Source organism: Danio rerio, chromosome 3 (genome assembly GCF_049306965.1).
Source record: "Danio rerio strain Tuebingen ecotype United States chromosome 3, GRCz12tu, whole genome shotgun sequence".
Taxonomy (NCBI): Eukaryota; Metazoa; Chordata; class Actinopteri; order Cypriniformes; family Danionidae; genus Danio; species Danio rerio.
This window is the reverse complement of record NC_133178.1, coordinates 1,298,501-1,318,673: the sequence shown is the minus strand read 5'-3', so window position 1 is coordinate 1,318,673 and position 20,173 is coordinate 1,298,501. Positions and strand designations below refer to the sequence as shown.

General features: G+C 36.8%; 2 protein-coding genes across 3 annotated transcripts; both read right to left on the bottom strand.

Annotated features, from left to right (window-relative positions):
- Nucleotides 1-4,505: 4,505 nt before the first annotated feature.
- On the bottom strand, nucleotides 4,506-9,977 carry LOC100537134 (GTPase IMAP family member 8-like). Its single transcript, XM_073943722.1, has 6 exons — nucleotides 9,718-9,977; nucleotides 9,169-9,256; nucleotides 8,820-8,879; nucleotides 7,100-7,822; nucleotides 5,807-6,379; nucleotides 4,506-5,702 (listed from the first exon to the last, which is right to left on the bottom strand). Exons 2-6 carry the CDS (start codon nucleotides 9,188-9,190, stop codon nucleotides 4,834-4,836), a joined length of 2,247 nt encoding a protein of 748 aa, XP_073799823.1. The 5' UTR covers nucleotides 9,191-9,256; nucleotides 9,718-9,977; the 3' UTR covers nucleotides 4,506-4,833.
- Nucleotides 9,978-14,507: 4,530 nt separating this feature from the next.
- On the bottom strand, nucleotides 14,508-19,458 carry LOC100333355 (GTPase IMAP family member 9-like). Of its 2 annotated transcripts, XM_073943782.1 has the most exons (5): nucleotides 19,354-19,458; nucleotides 17,532-17,787; nucleotides 16,926-17,020; nucleotides 16,279-16,338; nucleotides 14,508-15,566 (listed from the first exon to the last, which is right to left on the bottom strand). In XM_073943782.1, exons 3-5 carry the CDS (start codon nucleotides 16,945-16,947, stop codon nucleotides 14,893-14,895), a joined length of 756 nt encoding a protein of 251 aa, XP_073799883.1. In that variant the 5' UTR covers nucleotides 16,948-17,020; nucleotides 17,532-17,787; nucleotides 19,354-19,458; the 3' UTR covers nucleotides 14,508-14,892. The 2 variants fall into 2 exon arrangements, with proteins under 2 accessions (XP_073799883.1, XP_073799884.1); XM_073943783.1 differs by lacking the exon at nucleotides 17,532-17,787 and having other exon boundaries at nucleotides 14,509-15,566; nucleotides 19,354-19,453.
- Nucleotides 19,459-20,173: the final 715 nt, after the last annotated feature.

The window sequence follows — 20,173 nt, the reverse complement described above, 5'->3', positions numbered from 1 at the left end:
GAAGAAACCGGTGAGTGGGCGGAGTTTATGACGTCACACTCCACTCTGTATCTGAGCAGTTTTTCTCTTTTCATGTTATAATATTTATGGGTGTTTTGTTGACATTTTGTTAATATATAATTTATGCTGATTATATTAAGTGTTTAACAGTAATTATGCCTATGAAGTGTCCATGTAAGCCTTATATATGGACACCACAAGACATTTACATACGTTCATTACAGATGAACTGCGATCATTCTGTGACCAACCCAAATCATCACTGCACTTTCTCTGGTGTTAAATAACTTCAGCTTTACAAGGTCTTCTTTTTCATTTGACGAAAACAGCTGAAAAAGAAAATGAATGAAAAATGTTCTCAGTTCCTTTAATAATTAGAGCTCACCACAGTGGAATGAACCACCAACTTATCCAGCATATGATTTGCACAGTGGATGCCCTTCCAGCTGCAACCCATTACTAAGAATCATCCATACACTCTCATACACACACACTACGAACAATTTAACTTACCTAATTCACCTATAGTACATGTGTTTGGACTATGGGGGAAACCGGAGCACCTGGAGAACATACAAACTCCATACTGACCCAGCTGAGGCTCTAAGCAGCGACCTTCTTGCTTTGAGGCGACAACGATATGCACTGAGCCACTGCACCGCCCAACTGTGCGTTTTCTAAAAGAAAAAAGCAATTTCCACTATCTTTGCATTATCCTGAAATATTAATTAAAAGTTTACATTTTCATGAGGAAAAATGGATATTAGTTATTGTCAAAAAAATAACTAAACACATAAAAGCCTTTAAAAAGAAAGTATATTATTTTTATAATATAAGAAAAAAGTCACCTTCATCGTCGCTAAAAAAAGACCAAAAAAAAGTGCTAAAAACTTCTACTTTTTCTCCAGAACACTGTTTATGAAAGTCTATTTTCATCGCTGAATTAAAAAAGTATTGTCACTTTCCATCACTGAATTCTGACTTCATTTCTGAAAATGTCGGCATTGGGATTTAAACTCACATTTCTGAATTATGTCATATACTGTATACAATAAAATAAATCTGAATTCTGGGATTAAAAGTTGCAATTGTTAGTTAGGAAGTTAGACTTCTGACATAAAATGCAATAATAACCATTTTAATGATTTATTCAGTGGTAGAAAGAGCCTTTCATATCTGTGACCTGAAGAAAACTGAAGTAACTCTTTATTCTGTGAACACTTAACCAAGAGCGTCCTCTACTGGACACACATGTGCACAACAATTCAATATACAGACCAAAATCACCCTTAAACTCTTTATTTTCAAGTTCATCTCCAGTGTCACTTCAGTCTGATCAGTTTCTCATTTACCAAGACTTGTTTAATGCTGTCATTCTGGCTACTGAGTAAACACATCTTGTTATATGAATGATTATGTATTTATGCTGGGAAACAAAAACAATTTCACTATAGCTTTGTGTTTCCAAATTGCAAAGAATTTTTTTTTGTCCTGTTTTTAGTCCAAATATCTGACCATTCTTATATTAAGAAGCATTTATTAGACAGGTAAAAGATATTGTCTTGTATTCAGAAATAATGAGTCAAAATGAAGTGGGTTTTTCCTTAAAATAAGATAATAGTGTGCCAGTGAAGTAAGGGAAATAATCTTGATTTTTCTTTTGACACGAGTATTTCACTTACCCTGTTTGCAGATTATTTTGCTTATTTTAAGGTAAAACCTACAACATTTTGACTCATTATTTCTGAAAACAAGACAATATTTCACTCATTCATGCATTTTCTTGTCGGCTTAGTCTCTTTATTAATCCGGGGTCGCCACAGCGGAGTGAACCGCCAACTTATCCAGCAAGTTTTTACACAGCGGATATTGTGCCTAGTTGTAGCAGGATTGCCATTTTCCACCTGCAGTCCCTGTGCAGATAAAAATTAAAACAATAATATCTAATTAATTAAAAAGTCAGTTTAAAACATCCAGGCATAATCTCATATAAGCTAAAACACTGACAAACATCTTATAGTTTGTACATGTGAATATTTCTGTTGGGAGAGAATTCCATAGATTTGAAGCTTTATAAATAAAAGAGGATTGACCAAAATATGTCTTGCATCTAGGGACAATACATTCCCCTCTTACCATAGAACATGTCACTCGTGATGTTTTCTTTCATTTGGATTATTTTTTATTTTTTAAATGGACCCGAAAGATTGCAAATAATTTTAAAAACAAAACAAATATTGGAATATTTAATAATATCAAAACTTAATGATTTAATGATAACTATGTTCGGATCGTATCTAGTCGTCAATTCCGTAAAATTAGAGTCTAGTCTTTCACAGCTCCCTCTGCTGGTGGAAAAATCCCTTTATTTTTATTTATTTATTTATTTTGTTCAAGGTTTTTTTATTTTAAAGAAAACCACCACTTTATCAGAACACCAGATCCAAAGATAAATGTCCATAAAGATGAAAACATACTTCAGAAAAGGTCTCATAAAAGCTAATCCAGAAGACGTAAAGTCTTGAGCATGAGTAGCCGGAGACTGCCTGCACAGACTGCATATGTGGGATCTATCTTAGCATTGATCTTAGAGAGTCTGGCCTAAGATCAGTTCAAACAATGAACAGCTCTGTATTGTGTTAAAGCATGCCTGAAGCATATGGATGATGAAAATATTTCCTGTATTATTTTGGAAATAATTACTTTATATTGGAATTAGAATACAGAGTTGAAATGTAAGCAATGTTTGTATGCAATACACAAAGTATCAATCACTTACATTATTAACGGAAAAAGTACAGAGTCAGAAAAAATAAGGGACATGAATTTAGTCTATGACTTTAAATATTAATTACAGTATATAAATTAAAGTCATTACGCAATGACAGTTCATCTTGCTTTCTTATTTTCAGATAATGAATTGTATTTAATGTCTTCAGTGGAGACAGATTCATAATAACCAAAACTAATATCTTTGAGAGTGACAGATTCGTCTTGGATATTATTGTTAATATATGGGCCAGTGTGTCTCCAAAACTGTACAATTTGACGACAATTACACAATAAATAAAAGACAAAATTAACCTTTTACATGAATATTAGATTATTTATTTTCATAAAGTGTTCAACAGGACAAAATTCCTCAATAAAGTTAAAAGATAATTATTTGACCTTAGTGAGGAAATGTTTTTGTTTCATTTTTTTTCTTCAGGTCAAATGTCTGTATATCTATAAGCATTAAAGAAAATGAATTGGGTTATGACGGCGACATAGCTTTTGCATGCATTTTGACTAAAAATAATTCCTCCTTATTCTCTTTTTTGTATTACAAATAAAAAAGTTAGTACATACATATCTTGATTATTTAAAATACATATATATGAACAAACCATAAAATATTATTGTAATTTATGATTATTTACACTTATGTTATTTATGTGTTATGAGTTATACATTGTTTTAAAATGATTTAGTAATTGTGGAGTAAATATCTCACCACTGCAGTCATCCATGTTTTAATGTTTCTGATATTCATAAAGCTGCAGCTGGGAATGTAAAAATAACACTTGATAATAAAAAGTAAAAATAATGTGTTTGTTGCACAGGTGTGTGTGTGTGTGTGTGTGTGTGTGTGTGTGTGTGTGTGTGTGTGTGTGTGTGTGTGTGTGTGTGTGTGTGTAGTTTAGTTTAATAATGCAGTGGTGAGCCTTTCATGGTAAACTGCAGAGAATAAACCACGATTACACTAAACACTGAGATTTATCATGATTATCCTTCAATGAAGGAGAGGCAGGTTTATTTATAAAGCACATACTATACACGATGCTTATGCAAAATGATTGACAAAAATAAGAATAAAAGAAACATGAAATACAAGTATTAGAAAAAATAAATACACATTATTAAAAGCAGATTATAAAGTATTTAAACTGGTTTAAAAGCAATGAAAGACTGATAATCTGAATAAACTGATTAAACTTGGACAACATTGCATGATGTATTTATTTTACACTTAATACCTCACAATAAACAAATGCATAATACTGACTTGTCTAAAATCCTATTTATTATATCAGAGATTGCAATTAGAGTGAGAAACCTTTATTCTACAGTTTACATCTGTTCATTTAGCAGAGGATTTATTCAAAGCCATTTACAAGTGAAGGTTAAAGCAGCGCTTCACATCAGCAGAGTGCAGCAGGATGCTGTGACCAGTTTGTTTTGTCATTTTCTTTATTTACATACATTCACACAGAGAGGAGAGTGTGTGTCTCCTGCAGCTGGTTTGTCAAGCCCACTCACCTGTCTAAATCACACTGTTTCACAGAAAGATGGAATAGGAAAGTGTCTGGTGCATATGGAGAGGAAAACTAATTGTGTAATTAACACAAACATTGCTATGTCCTATTACAAGTAACATATATATATATATATATATATATATATATATATATATATATATATATATATATATATATATATATAAATATTATTTATTTTTTTTTGGCCTTTTTGCCTTTATTAGATAGGACAGTATTGAGACAGGAAGCGAAGTGGGAGAGAGAGAGAGGGGGTAGGGTAGGGAAATGTCATCAAGCCAGAATTCGAACTCACGATGCCCTGACGTGCTATTGCACCATATGTCGGCGCGCTAACCACTAGGCTATTGCACCAACTACAAGTAACATATTAATGAGTGTTTTAAATGTGTATAGATGAATCTGAGGGGGAGTCGCTTTAAGTCCTCTGTAATAAACTCAGTCTTCTGCAGTAGATCCTCCACCTGCTTTCTGTTATTCATATCTTCATTGTGTCAAAAAAATCAAAAGACGTTTAACTACACACACAGTCTTGCCTTTGTTTCTTCTCTTGTTTTCTCCCTTGATCTTCACTTCTACGCCTCTTCTCAGTCTCATTTCTCACTCTCTCCATCTCCTCTTGTCTTTGTTTCTCTTCTTGTCGTTTTCTCCTCTCTTCTTCTCTCTGTCTCTGCTCCTCTTCTTCCTCTTGTCTGAATCTCAGAGCATCTTCATACATCTGGTTAGTGTAGTGTCCTCCTCCATTCTGCTGTATCATTGAGTCAATCTTCTGCAGTAGATCCTCCACCTGCTCTCTGTTATTCACATCTCTGTTGTTGAACAGCTGATATCTGCCTCCACACTGCTGGACTAGAGATTTTAATCTTCTGTACTTCTCTATCAGCTTCTCTACAGACTCTCCATCCAGCAGATCTCCACGAGTGAAGAGAATGATGGAGTATTTCAACACTTCTTCACCAAACATCTGCTCAATCATCTGAAGAATCTGCTGCTCACGTTCAGTGAATCTGTCATCAATTCTGAACACAATGAGGAAAGCGTGAGGTCCAGGACTGGAGATATACACACTTCTGGCGATCTTCATCATTAACTCTTCAGGCTTCATCTGTGTGTCGAAGAATCCAGGAGTGTCGACTACAGACACAGATCTGACTGAAACTGTGGTCTCAGCTGCTGAACATTCACAGGTTACTGAACTCATCCTCCTCACAGATGTAAACTCTTTCTGTCCCAGGATTGTGTTTGCAGATGCACTTTTACCAACACCAGTTTTACCCAGAAGAACAATACGTATGCAGGGAGGACTGGAGACACGAGAGAATGGCTCAATATTTTGGGTTATTTTTCTCCTCGGTGGATTCAGCTCCTGATTCTCTTCTCCTGCTGTATAAAAAAGACAAACAGAAACTGAACACCGTTTTTAATCTTCAGTCACTGCAAATAATGTTAAAAAAAAAGTAACTATAGGAAATATTTTAAACACTCACCAATTGTGTCAAGATAATTCTTCTGTATTTTTGTGATCAGTATTTTCACTTGTTCACTCGTCCCCTCCTCTTCCTCTTTTATGTTGTTGAACAGATGGTATCTGTGCTCATATTTCTGCACGAGTGTCTTCAGTTCTTCTGTCTCCTCTATGAACTCCTGTATCGTCGTGTTTTCTTCCTCCAGTTCGTCTCCTCTGGTGAACAGAATCCAGATGTTGTTCTGGTGTTTTTCTCCCAGGATCTTCTCAATCTTCTCCACAGTCTTTCTGTCTTCTTCAGTGAATCTGTCAGCTTTGATGACCAGCAGAAACACACACAGACCTGATGCACATTTCTGGAGGACCTTCTCATTGATCATCTGCTGAATCTCTTCATCACTCATTACTGTGTTGAAGAATCCTGGTGTGTCATAAATGTTGACTGAAAACCCAAAAACATCTCCAGACTCCACAGTGACATCTCGTCTGACTAGTTTGGTGGTTTTCTCTGTGATGAAAACTTGTCGATCCAGGATTGTGTTTCCTGATGAACTTTTCCCAGCTCCTGTTTTTCCCAGCAGGACCACATTCAAACCTAGAAATAAATGTAAACATCAGCAATGTTTAAATAAAGACAAATAATACATAAAGATCAGTTCACCATGATAACCATTTGAAAAGCACCAGACAAAAGTCTGAAATACTTCATCTGAACAGTGGCTGTAGCAGGAACCAAAGTATAAGCAGATTAATGCACTCTAGGCTGTTGAGTTATTAGACAACAATGCACCGCTGAAGTGTAATGGCCACTCCACTTTACCACACCACCACCTCGAGTGTACATTATTTTAGAATAATTCAATGGTCCATCATCAGTCATTCATTTTGTATTCAAGGCAAATCCTGTAAATAATGATTGCAGATATAGTTTGGTAAATAAATTGTAACGTTTGTGTTCTTCATTCACCATCACTGTGTCTTACTGCGGTGTTTCTCAAGCCTGTACCAGAAGCCTCCAGCATTACATTATTTAACATGTTTCTCTTTTCTATCAAAGCAGATTCTGGTCTTGAGTCCACAGATCAGTTCAGTCACAAGTGTTTAGTAGAAAAAACGCAATTACTTCCTTATAAGAGCAGGGCTGAGAAACTTATTTCGTTTTTATATCACATCCATTACAAGTGGAGGAATCTGATGTGAAGTTTCTCATGTTGAACATGTTTAAACATCTATTTAAAATAGGCAAAGCTTTACTTTCATGATCAATGGAGATCAAGTAAATTGAAGAAAAGTAAAGTTCTTAAAAATGTCTTACCCATTGTTGGATTTATAACTGAACTTTGGTCTCTCTCATGAAGTTTAGAATTCAGTTTCTCCTTGTTTTTCTTCACTTCCTCTCTTGTCAGTCTTTCTTCTTGTTTCTGTTTTATCTCTCTCTCCATCCTCTCCCTCTCTTCTCTCAGTCTCTCATTAAACTGTTCTCTCAGTGATTCTCCAGATGGAGCTGGTGTAATCAGGTGTCGTCCCTCATTGCTCCGCTCGATGTCCTCAAAGGCCTGCAGAAGATGATCAGCAGAGCTGCTTGTCTGAAGACTGACGTGTCTGTTGGAGCACTTCTGGATGATCTTCTGCAGGATCTGATTGGGTTCAGTGGGCTCTTGTGTGCTGAGCACCAGGGTGTGTTGAAGAAGGCGCTCAGAGAAAGAGTCCTGCAGCTTCTCCACACGCTCTTGATCTTCTGCTGAACACTGCTGATATTGGAGGAGCAGAAGCACCACATGAGGTCCTGGATCAGACAGACTCACGCACTCTCTGACCGTCTGTGTGATCTGATCATCTGAGATGTGTGTGTGGAGCAGCTGAGGACTGTTGATGAGCGTCACGTGTCTGTGCTTTAGTCTTCCTCCGACTCTCTCCACAACATCTGGAGGAGCTTCACTGTCAAACGCTGATCGGCCCAAGATCAAGTTTCCCACACGGCTGTTCTCAGACACACTTTTACCCAGGAGAAGAATCCTCAGAGGAGGAGCAGAGCTCACTGAAACACACAACATGTGTCAAACATCTCCAGTGTTGGGGAAATTACTTTTAAACGTAATCCATTACAATCTTGTGTTACTTTTAACAAAAAGTATTGTATTGCATTACTTTTGCGCTTCATTACTTTTTTTAACTGGGCTTGCATGTTTGTAATAATACAAAAAAATCTATTTCTGACAGTGTTCAGACCTTTTACACCAAAAGTAAATAAAGCTCAAGCTCAAGGAAATTCACGTCTGAATATGTGAGCTCAAACAAACACACTTCAGCAAAAGTCAGGGTTTCTCAGTTTGTATTTGTTTACACTGTTTGCATTATTAACGGGATATTGAATCTGTTTTTGTGCAACTGAGATGAGTGAATGTATCTTCACATTTAAGCAGGAACACATCTGCACTTACTCTCAACACTATTTTTCATTTAAATACTGGCGTTAACGTAACTAGCATTACTTCTTTTGAAGGAATAACCCCAATATTCATTTATTAATTTTCCTTTAGCTTCGGCCATTTATTCATTAGGGGCCACCACAGCGGAATGAACCGCCAACTACTCCAGCACATGTTTTACACAACAAATGCTCTTCCAGCCTCAACCCAGTATTGGAAAGCTCCCATACACTCTCATTCACACACACACACACACACACACACACTCATACACTATGGCCATTTTAGCGCATGTGTTTGGACTGTGGGGGAAACCGAAGCACCCGGAGGAAACCCACACCCACACAGGGAGAACATGCAAACTCCACACAGAAACACCAACTGACCCAGCCAACTTACCAGCAACCTTCTTGCTGTGAGGGCACAGTGCAAACCACTGAGCCACCGTGCTGTCCTACATAACTCATGCTATCTGTAATGTATTACCCTTAACACTTAATATGGTTTCAATGCAACATCTTCAGCATCACACACACAATCTTGTTTTTGAGGGACCAACAATATAATGTTGGCTTGTTTATCTGTGTTAACAATATAAAGACTTACTGTTAGGAGGATCTAGATCTTTGCTCTGACATCTAATGTGAGCAGAATCACGATCAACAGCTATAAGACATTAAATTGAGAACATGTCAGGAAAGATCAGCATCAGAGTGTTACTACAGTACATAATACATCACACTTATATTTCTGATGCTTTAATCACAGTGAAAACGCAGCAAACCTGCAGTGAAGGTTGTGACAATAATTCATACCAAGCAAATGCTGTGGTAGTTTCCAACATCAGGAAACATAATAATTATATTATAAACCATTTTCTATAATATATAAAAATAAACATTTTGAATAAACTATTTTAACTAAAAAAGATTGTATTATTAATTTATAAACTGACCTCTGCTTTCTCTACTGGACATGTTGATGATCTTCGGTTTCGTCTTCAGTCTTCAGTTCACTTTTTCTTAATTTCCTGATGTTTGTCTCTTTATCAGATTGTCAGAGATACACAGATTTTAATTGTTGAGTTATATTGAGTTGAAACTTCTGTTATTAAATTATATCGAACACAAGTTATTGTTGCTTTCCAGTATTTTAATGAAATCAAATGTTTGGGTGTTGGTCTATGAACATTTACTTAAAATGATTTACCCTGAACATATGCTGTAAACCTGAACTTGTTTAGTAATTAAATCAATTATATGCCTATTTTTGCAAAATGAAGCATTATTATGAAACGAGCACAAAAACCTTTAACAATTATAAAAGTACATTTAGATAGGCCCTGTATTAATTGTAGACCAACGTTGTTTTATTTGTCTAAAAACCTAAAAGTGAAAGTACACGACACCGAACATAACAAAAATAAAAATTTTCTTCCGAACATCATATCTACATATATCTACATATATTTGCATATTGACTGTTTTTAAAACAAAAGTCATACCGTGTGGAAGTTTGTCTTTTCCTTCCCAGAGAAAATGTTATATGGGTGAGGTTCAGTGACGCCACAGCCCACAGTGTCTCTGTTCTTCCTTTCTCGGTGTGATGGCGTCAGAATGTTTTAAATAGCCTTTAATCAGATGGCTATCGTACTGTTTAATAAACAGTTATACATTTGTTAAATGTTATTCTTAAAGCGTTGTACTAAGTTCCTTATTGAGAACAAAACAGACTTACTAATGTGCGCGTGATCTAGATGGGCGTGTACAGAATACTGACGGCAGGTGTCAGTAACGGTCTAGTTGCTTTTATTTTCATTCTCTCTGACTGTAAATTGATTTATGTTCCTTTATTCAGGGGCGCCTGCAGGATTTTATTCCAAGGTACGCCAGCACCGCCCTGCCCCCTTCCGATGGCTGTTATTTCAGTATTCAAACATTAAATAACGAATGCATCAAGTGAAATAAAAATGACTATTTTTTATAATTTTGCAAAATTCTGCTCTTTTATCTATTATTTTTATTATTTATTTATTTTTATTTTTAATATTTTTTTGTGTTCATAATTAAACTTATAGAAAAAAAATTCCTGCTTCCTTTTTCATCTCCCGAGCCACACGGGGCACAACAGTTATTTTTTTTATTTTTTTTTTTTTTGTTATTTACCAGTTTAAGATGTTAGTATCACTGTTTTAGTTTTATCAATAAACTAGTGTGCTCCACAACAGTGACTAACTTGGCTTTAAGAAAATATAAAACTGATAATCATCCATTCAAAGTTTGCAGTCTGTCACTTCCGCCTAACTGGATCATTCAATGATTTTTTTTTTTTTTTTTTACATTACCTCATACTTCTGGCAACGTGGTGGCACAGTACGTAGTGATGTCACCTCACAGCAAGAAGGTTGCTGGTTTGAGCCCCGGTTGGGTCAGTTGGTGTATCTGTGTGGAGTTTTCATGTTCTTCTCGTGTTGGCGTGGGTTTCCTCTGGGTGCTCCGGTTTCCCCCACAGTCCAAACACAGGGGAATTGGGGAATTAGGAATATAGGGGAATTGATTAGGTAACGCTTTCTTTTACAACCAGCAAAGTACCGCGTAAGTACAGTGAATTTACCGTGTACTTTTCTGTACGTACTGTGTAAGTGTAATGAACGTATGTGTAGGTATAAGGGAGCAACCCGTAATGCTTGGGTAAAAAGGGGTTAACAACCAGATATTCAGCATGAAAATTACCGCGTAAGTACAGTGAAATAACGGTGTACTTTTCTGTACGTATAGTGTAAGTATAAATAACGCTTATGTAGGTATAAGGGAACAAACTGCAATGCTTGGGTAATAAGGGGGTAACAACCAGATATTCAGCATGAAAAGTATCGCGTAAGTACAGTGAGATAACGGTGTACTTTTCTTTAAATTGCAAAAGAACAAACCATAATGTTTGCGTAATAGGGGAGTAACAATAAGATATTCATCACGCAAAGAACCGCGTAAGTATATTACGTTTACGATGTACTTTTCTTCAAGTATTGTATACATATAAAAATTATGCAAGGATGGTGACAACCTATTGCTATCTGCAAATGTACTGTATATGCACCTGCGTGAGTACATTAGTACTCTTATTCAGTGCTTGGGTTTTATACGGGGTGTTTAATGAATAAAAGGTTTACAACCTGTGAAATTATGAACCCTTATTTTATACTGTATTTTAAATCTGCAATTCAATATAAAATATACACTACTCACCTTATGTTTACTCGTCGATCTCACCACAGCCATCAATGTCTCCATAACTCACTATCAACAAATAACTGCATGACATAGGCCTACCGTCAGGATTCAATGCAGATTAAAACAGGCTCGCATCTTTACTGCTGTTGCACAGGGGGGCTAACTGTTGCATTTCAGTAAATGTATAGCTGATGCTTTATAGAAAAATCTAGTAATTTGGTCTTCAATCAATAAAAACTGCTGCTGTAGTTTACTCTGTTCCTAGTGTTCAAGTATATACTAGTGTGGTAAAGTTCAGCTTCTTCCCTCTTTGTTCCCTGTAGTTAAAGGGTGAATACAGTATTTGTTCCCTCCTTGTTCCCTGTACTTACAGGGTAAATACCACATTTGAGGGTTGTAAATTAAAGTGAAGCATTGTTCCTCCCTTGTTCCCTGTACTTACTAATGATGGGTTAAGACATGTACTTAATCAAAAACTAACCTTAGGGGTAGTTCACCCAAACGTTACATTTACTTACCATTTAATGAGTTACACAGAATTTAAATATGTACACTGAACTGCAAATAATCTTTACTTCAAAGTCTGTAATGCCTGCACATATATTTAAGCCTTTCCCCCTCTGCGCTTTAATTATTATCACTATAAATGATCACAATCTCCCATATGATCTGATCATAGTACTTTTGTTTGATAGTAATGTATAGTGTCTGTATGGTATCTGTAAATGTTTAGTGTGTGAAATTGTTGGACAACCACTACACACACATTAAACAGGAAAATAAACATGTCTACAGCTTACTAAAAGCCTTTATGTGTGTTCATATATTTTATATAAATGCAGAGCAGCAAGACCCATGGGATTTCATCAGCCACTCACCATCAGAGTCCTCAGTGGAAGCTGAGAAGAGCAGAAGAGGAAGCCAAGCAAGAGATGCCAGAAAAAAAGGGGGAAGGAAATATTGTGTTATTTTGCTGTTAGCACAATCGCCTCACAGCAAGAAGGTCGCTGGTTCGAGCCTCGGCTGGGTCAGTTGGCATTTCTGTGTGGAGTTTGCATGTTCTCCCCATGTTAGCTTGGGTTTCCTCCGGGTGCTCCCACAAGTCCAAAAATATGTGGTGACATTGGGTAAGCTAAAATTGTCCGTAGTGTATGTGTGTGAATGAGTGTGTATGGATGTTTCCCAGAGATGGGTTGCAGCTGGGTGGCAACACAGTGGCACAGTAGGTAGTGCTCTCACAGCAAGAAGGTTGCTGGTTCGAGCCTCGGCTGGGTCAGTTGGCGTTTCTGCGTGGAGTTCTTCCTGCGTTCGCGTGGGTTTCCTCCGGGTGCTCCGGTTTCCCTCACAGTCCCAAAGACATGCGGTACAGGTGAATTGGGTAGACTAAATTGTCCGTAGTGTATGCGTGTGAATGGGTGTGTATGGATGTTTCCCAGAGATGGGTTGCAGCTGGAAGGGCATCCACTGCGTAAAACATTTGCTGGATACGTTGGTGGTTCCACTGTGGCGACCCCAGATTAACAAAAGGACAAAGCCGAAGAGAAAATGAATGAGTATAGGCAATGATAGACAGGACAATGTTTGATTAAGATGAAGTCTTTTAAAATGCTTATTTATTAAAATAAAGGTTACGAAGTAAAGAAGAAATGTATTGTGTGTTTGTATATTTATTTTACTGCCTTCAAGATTTTACATTGTAAACTAAAGGGAACAAGGGGGGAACAAATGTTGTATTTACCCTTTAACTACAGGTAACAAGAGAGGAACAAAGCTTCACTTTAATTTACAACCCTCAAATGTGGTATTTACCCTGTAAGTACAGGGAACAAGGAGGGAACAAATACTGTATTTACCCTTTAACTACAGGGAACAAGGGAGGAACAATGCTTCACTTTAATTTACAACCCTCAAATGTGGTATTTACCCTGTAAGTACAGGTAACAAGGAGGGAACAAATACTGTATTTACCCTTTAACTACAGGGAACAAAGAGGGAAGAAGCTGAACTTCAACACACTAGTGTATACTTGAACACTAAGAACAGAGTAAACTACAGCAGCAGTTTTTATTGATTGAAGACCAAATTACTACATTTTTCTATTAAGCACCAGCTATACATTTACTGAAATGCAACAGTTAGCCCCCCTGTGCAACAGCAGTAAAGATAAGAGCCTGTTTTAATCTGCATTGAACCCTGACGGTAGGCCTATGTCATGCAAAGTTATTTGTTGATAGTGAGTTATGGAGACATTGATGGCTGTGGTGAGATCGACGAGTAAACATAAGGTAAGTAGTGTATGGAAATATATTTTATATTGAATTGCAGATTTAAAATACATACAGTATACAATAAGGGTTCATAATTTCACAGGTTGTAAACCTTTTATTCATTAAACACCCCGTATAAAACCCAAGCACTGAATAAGAGTACTAATGTACTCACGCAGGTGCATGTACAGTACATTTGCAGATAGCAATAGGTTGTCGCCATCCTTGCATAATTTTTTATATGTATACAATACTTGAAGAAAAGTACATCGTAAACGTAATATACTTACGCGGTTCTTTGCGTGATGGATATCTTATTGTTACTCCCCTATTATGCAAACATTATGGTTTGTTCTTTTGCAATTTAAAGAAAAGTACAACGTTATTTCACTGTACTTACGCGGTAATTTTCGTGATGAACATCTGGTTGTTACCCCCTTATTACCCAAGCATTGCAGTTTGTTCCCTTATACCTACACGTACGTTCATTACACTTACACAGTACGTACAGAAAAGTACACGGTAAATTCACTGTACTTACGCGGTACTTTGCGGGTTGTAAAAGAAAGCGTTACAGAATTCACTTTAGCATTTACATTTAGTCATGTAGCAGACGCTTTTATCCAAAGCGACTTACAAATGAGGACAAGGAAGAAATTTACAAAACTATAAGAGCAACAATGAATAAGTGCTGTAGGCAAGTTTCAGGTCTGTAAAGTCTAAGAAGCAAAACATTAGTAATATATATATATATATATATATATATAGTGTTTTTTTTTTTTTTTTTTTTTTTTTTTTGAGTACAGTTAGTGGTATAGCCAGAGAGGCAATTGCTGATTAGGAAGTGTAGTGGAGACTAAATAGTTGAGTTTTTAGTCATTTCTTGAAGACAGCGAGTGACTCTGCCGTTCTGATGCAGTTAGGGAGTTCATTCCACCAACTGGGCAGATTGAATGCGAGAGTTCGGGAAAGTGGATGATAATATGAGGCAACATTTGAGTTGATCGATCTATAACTTTAGTAAGTGTTTTTTAAGTTTTGTTTTAAATTTCATATTTTATTTTAATTTTAGAATCTTAGGATAAAATACTTTGCTGTAGATTCAGATTCAGTCTTCTGCAGTAGATCATTCACCTGCTTTCTGTTATTTAATTCCACTTTGTGTTAAACAATCCAGGAGGATCAACTGCACACACAGGTCTGCCTTGGTTTCTCCTCTTGTAGTTTTTCCTCCTCTCTGACTTTCTGGGTGTCTTCATACATCTGGTTAGTGTAGTGTCCTCCTCCATTCTGCTGTATCATTGAGTCAATCTTCTGCAGTAGATCCTCCACCTGCTCTCTGTTCTCCTCATCTCTGTTGTTGAACACATGATATCTGCCTCCACACTGCTGGACTACAGATCTTAATCTACTGTTCTCCTCTATCAGCTTCTCTACAGACTCTCCATCCAGCAGATCTCCATGAGTGAAGAGAATGATGGAGTATTTCAACACTTCTTCACCAAACATCTGCTCAATCATCTGAGGAATCTGCTGCTCATGTTCAGTGAATCTCATGATCACAGGAAACACAATGAGGAAAGCGTGAGGTCCAGGACTGGAGAAATACACACTTCTGCCGATCTCCATCATTAACTCTTCAGGTCTCATCTGTGTGTCGAAGAATCCAGGAGTGTCGACTACAGACACAGATCTGCCTGAAACTGTGGCCTGAGCTTCTGAACATTTACTGGTTACTGAAGGCACATTCATCTGACTCAAGAACTCTTTCTGTCCCAGGATTGTGTTTCCAGATGAACTTTTACCAACACCAGATTTACCCAGAAGAACAATCCTCAGAGGAGCCACAGCGCTCACTGAAACACAACAAACATTTTATCATGACTCAAATTTCTCCAATTTTGAAGAAAGATACTTTAAAAGTAATCCATTACTTTTGATTTATTTTTTAATCCTTGTGTTATAGACTAAAAAGTAACTAAATGTATTGATTATGCTTACTTTGTTACATTACTTTTATGCATCGTTACTTTTGGTCTGGGCTTGCTTGTGTGTAGGAACCTTTTACATGAAAAGTGAATTAAGCTCAGGCAGAGGGAAATTCAGATCCGTCCATTTAAACTTAAACAAACACTTTGAGTTTGCGTTTCAGTTTTTATATGTTTATAAAATTTGGGATAATAAATCTTTTTTTGTGAAACGGATAAAAAAATGAACAGTTAATATTTTAATATTTTAATATTTTAATATGTTATGTTTTTCATAACGCACATCTGCACTTACTCTTAACACTATTTATCATTTAATTACTGACATTAAAGTAACTGGCATTAACTTTATTTGAAGGAATAACCCAAATATTTTCTTACAAATTAAAAAGGAATGCATCCGTTTACTAATTACTTTGGGAAAAGTAATCTGATTACATCACTCATGTTATCTTTAACGTGCTACCACAAAACACTGAATATGGTTTCAATGCATCATCTTCACACAATCTTGTTTTTGAGGGACCAATAATATAATCATGACATGTTGTTTTTCAGTGTTAACTATATAAAGACTTACTGCTTGGAGGATCTCTCTGTTTGCTGTGACATCTATTGTGAGCAGAATCACGATCAACGGCTATAAGACATTAAATTGAGAACATGTCAGGAAGGATCAGCATCAGAGTACTACAGTACATAATACATCATCACACTTATATTTGTGCGCCCAGAAGCTGTTTAATGGTGTGTAAAATAATCATTGTTTAAAAACCCACATCATCATCTTCAGTAGCTGTTCTTTTGGTTTACACAAGCTGTGGTGGTTAGTTTTTAACTTTAGGAAATATAATTAAGGCGAGTAGGTGATGCTGTCGCCTCACAGCAAGAAGGTTGCTGGTTCGAGCCTCGGCTCAGTTGGCGTTTTTGTGTGGAGTTTGCATGTTCTCCCTGAGTTCGTGTGGGTTTCCTTTAGGTGCTCCGGTTTCCCCCACAGTCCAAACACATGTACAGGTTAATTGGGTAAGCTGAACTGTCCATAGTGTATGAGTGTGAATGTATTTTTCCCAGAGATGGGTTGCAGCTGAAAGGGCATCCCCTGCATAAAAAATGTCCTGGATAAGTTGGCGGTTCATTCCGCTGGGGCGACCCTGCATTAATAAAGGGACTAAGCGGAAATGAATGAATGAAATGTAATTTAGTAGATGTAGATTGATAAACTCTGACCTCTGCTTTCTCTGCCAGACATGTTGATCTTCAGTTTCTTCTTCAGTCTTCAATCCATGTTTTCTTTAACTCCTGATGTTTGTCTCTTTATCAGCCTGTCAGAGATTACACAGATTATACTACATTAATTATATTAGTTTTTATATAGTTTTACATTTCTTTAAAACAAGCTGAAATTGCACATTCAGACACAGTAAATAGAATAAACTATTATTATTATAACCTTTATTTTACCAGGAAAGACACATTGAGATTAAAATTACAAGAGTGTCCTGGCCAAGATTAGGCAGTACACAAGTCACATGAGTCCAACAGACAACAAACAAAAAGCATGTTATTTTTATTGGAATTATTTTGTTTCAGATATTGATTGAAGTAAAATATGGCTCACCTCAAATAGCTTCTTAATTACAAATAAGATAAAAGAAGTTTCATTTAGAATTATTCATCATACATATCCAGTCAATACTCTCTTAGTAAGATAAAAAAAGATACCAATAGTAATGTTTAATTTTGTAAGCAACACCCAGAGTCCCTCATTCACTTATTTTAGACAGACTTTTTCCCTCTTTGTAAATGAGAATGGTGATAAAGACCTCTCCTTACTATGGGAAAATGTTTTGCTTGGTTTTGTTAATTATAAAACTGTCAGGCTCGGACAGAAAAGCAGAGAGAGATCAGTTCAAAATCAGGAGTTTATTCATCAAAACGGATTAAATAAGGCAGCTGCCGATCCACCAACACCCGTGGGAGAATGCAGACTGGAGGAGGAAACTGGTAAACCGACTCGGCTCCCTCAGAGCGGAGCGAGGGCTGTAGCTGGTGTGCGCAGGTGAGAAGCTGGGATTCAGCGGCGTGGAGACTGCACAGATCACAGGTAAGCAAAAGCAAGAAGTTGTAAATCAAGGAAACCGGACTGACTTGACTAGACTGGGTAGAACTTAGAAATTTACGAGAGAGCGCGAGTTGGTACATCAGTATAGATTAACACAATAATCCGACAAAGAGTAACAAGAGGGAACATGTATATATGGAGGGACCAATATACTCAAATGGAAACAGGCGAGTAATGCTAAAGTTTTATATACATAAATGTCAATTTACAAACCAAAAACCTGTTTTATATTTTGCTTACTGAAATGCAGTATTACTATGAAAATATTTCTAACTCTTGCAAAAAATGCTTTAAAAACAACCAGCCTGATATCGTGGGGAAACCTAAGTATTTTATGTTTTGTCAGTTTAGTGGCTAATTCGTAGTTCAGTCGTACGAAAATGTACGATTTTAAAAAGGAGGCGTGGCGCCCAACCCCACCCCTAACCCCAACCGTCATTGGGTAATGAACAAATCGTACTAAAGTGTACGAATTAGATCCTATGAATTCATACCAATTAGCCACCAAGTCAAAAAGTTACGAATTGCCATGAGATAATGTTGCAACTAAAATGTGTAAAATATATGATCTTTTTCTTTAATGTGTGATGTATATACCCCTTCTGTTTTTTTTTTTGTTTTTTGTTTTGCTCTTCTTTTTGTAATTTTTTTCTTTTTTCTGTTTTCTTTATAATGTACTGATTGTATATTCTCACTTTTAGCATATAAAAAGAGCTTCTAGTGCATTTTGTTAAAATCTAAATGTTTTACAGCGTCAACACGTTTTAAAGCATCTTTTTGCATCCTGCTGTAGTTAGTTGTAGTTTTGCTGTAGTTGTGTTTTTTTAAACCATCACACATTTCCAATAGTATCTGGATGCAGCCTTTATGATGCATGCTGCGATTGCATTACTCAGCGGCGCAATGTCAGACACTGTTGGGTTGTTAGGTTAGGATTGTATTCTGAGGAGGTTCTAATTTCTCTAGCACTTTCCCTTGTGATGAGGATCAGAACAAAGGAGTGGATCAGGCAGTTAAGGTCAATCAAACTGGTTTATTGAACACTGAAGAGGTGTGTGTGTAGGCGTGTGTGCTTCTTAAAGGAAATAGAAATAATAAAATAATCAGTATAACATAATTGGACTTCTAGATCAAAAATAACAATCACCATATATAATCGCAGTACAATATTATGATATATGCGTCAAGTACAACGCTTCATTGAGCCGAGCAGTAAACGTGATGTAATGGTTTCACTTTCGCTATGCAGTACAATCAGCATGCTAAAACCGAAAGTACTCAAAACTGGCAATAAGCCCAGAAAAAAATACTTCTTAAAACACTTGTCATGAGTAATTCCCATTGTAAGAGCATGATGACATAAACAGGGCATGTATAGAGCATAATTTACATATAACTAGCGATCTTATGATCATAAACTCGTGCGAGAGCACGTGAATGCACCGAACGCGCTGGATGAGCTTAACCCAAATCACTCGATCATTAGATACTGACATGAGAACGACTGTGCTTTAGATCAGAATGTGTACTCACAATTCGTTATAGACGCACATAATAACACACAAAGGCACATAGGATGAGGCCATTCCCCATAGCTACGGGCGCTTCTCTGCATAACTCTGCTTTGTGCTGCGTCATGAGGATGATAGACAGGTATGTCAAGTCCCGCCTCTCTTACAGACCCAATGCACTCAATGGAGTGAGTGGTGTCACTGTGATAGGTAGGGTGAGGGGTAGGGTCAGGTGAGGCCATTAAAAAGCATTGTCCGTTCTCTATATTTCTAAAATTTTGTTCTTGAAGCGTTTCTTTTTTACCAGAAGCTGGAGCAGGTAAAGTCATTTACATTTTTGGGGATGTGGCTTGATACAAGATTTACTTGGAATGGTTATATTAACCAGCTAGTTAATAATTGCAAAAAAAAGTTATATTATTAAGAGCTAGTAGAAATGGATAAAGAAACATTTATGTATCATTGGATCGATCAGTTTAAGACTATGTTTCATATATGGAAGAGCTTCTAAGTCTAGTCTGCAAAAAAATAGAAGTTATTCAAGCCCAGGCATTAAGAGAATGTTGTGGAGCTTATAAAACTACTCCAATTTCGAGTGGGGTCTGGATGCAGACCTGGTGCAGTGCAGTCTGAGCTGCATCCAATGCCTTTTAATGCGCTCACCTAACCCCGCCCCTAACCCTACCCATCACAATGATGTCACTCACTCCATTGAGTGCATTGTGTCTGAGATTGCATCGCTGAGTGATGCAATCTCAGCCTGCATCATAAAGGCTGCATCCAGATACTATTGCCAATTTCAACACTTCATGTAGAAATGGGTGAAATACCTTTGAAGCTAA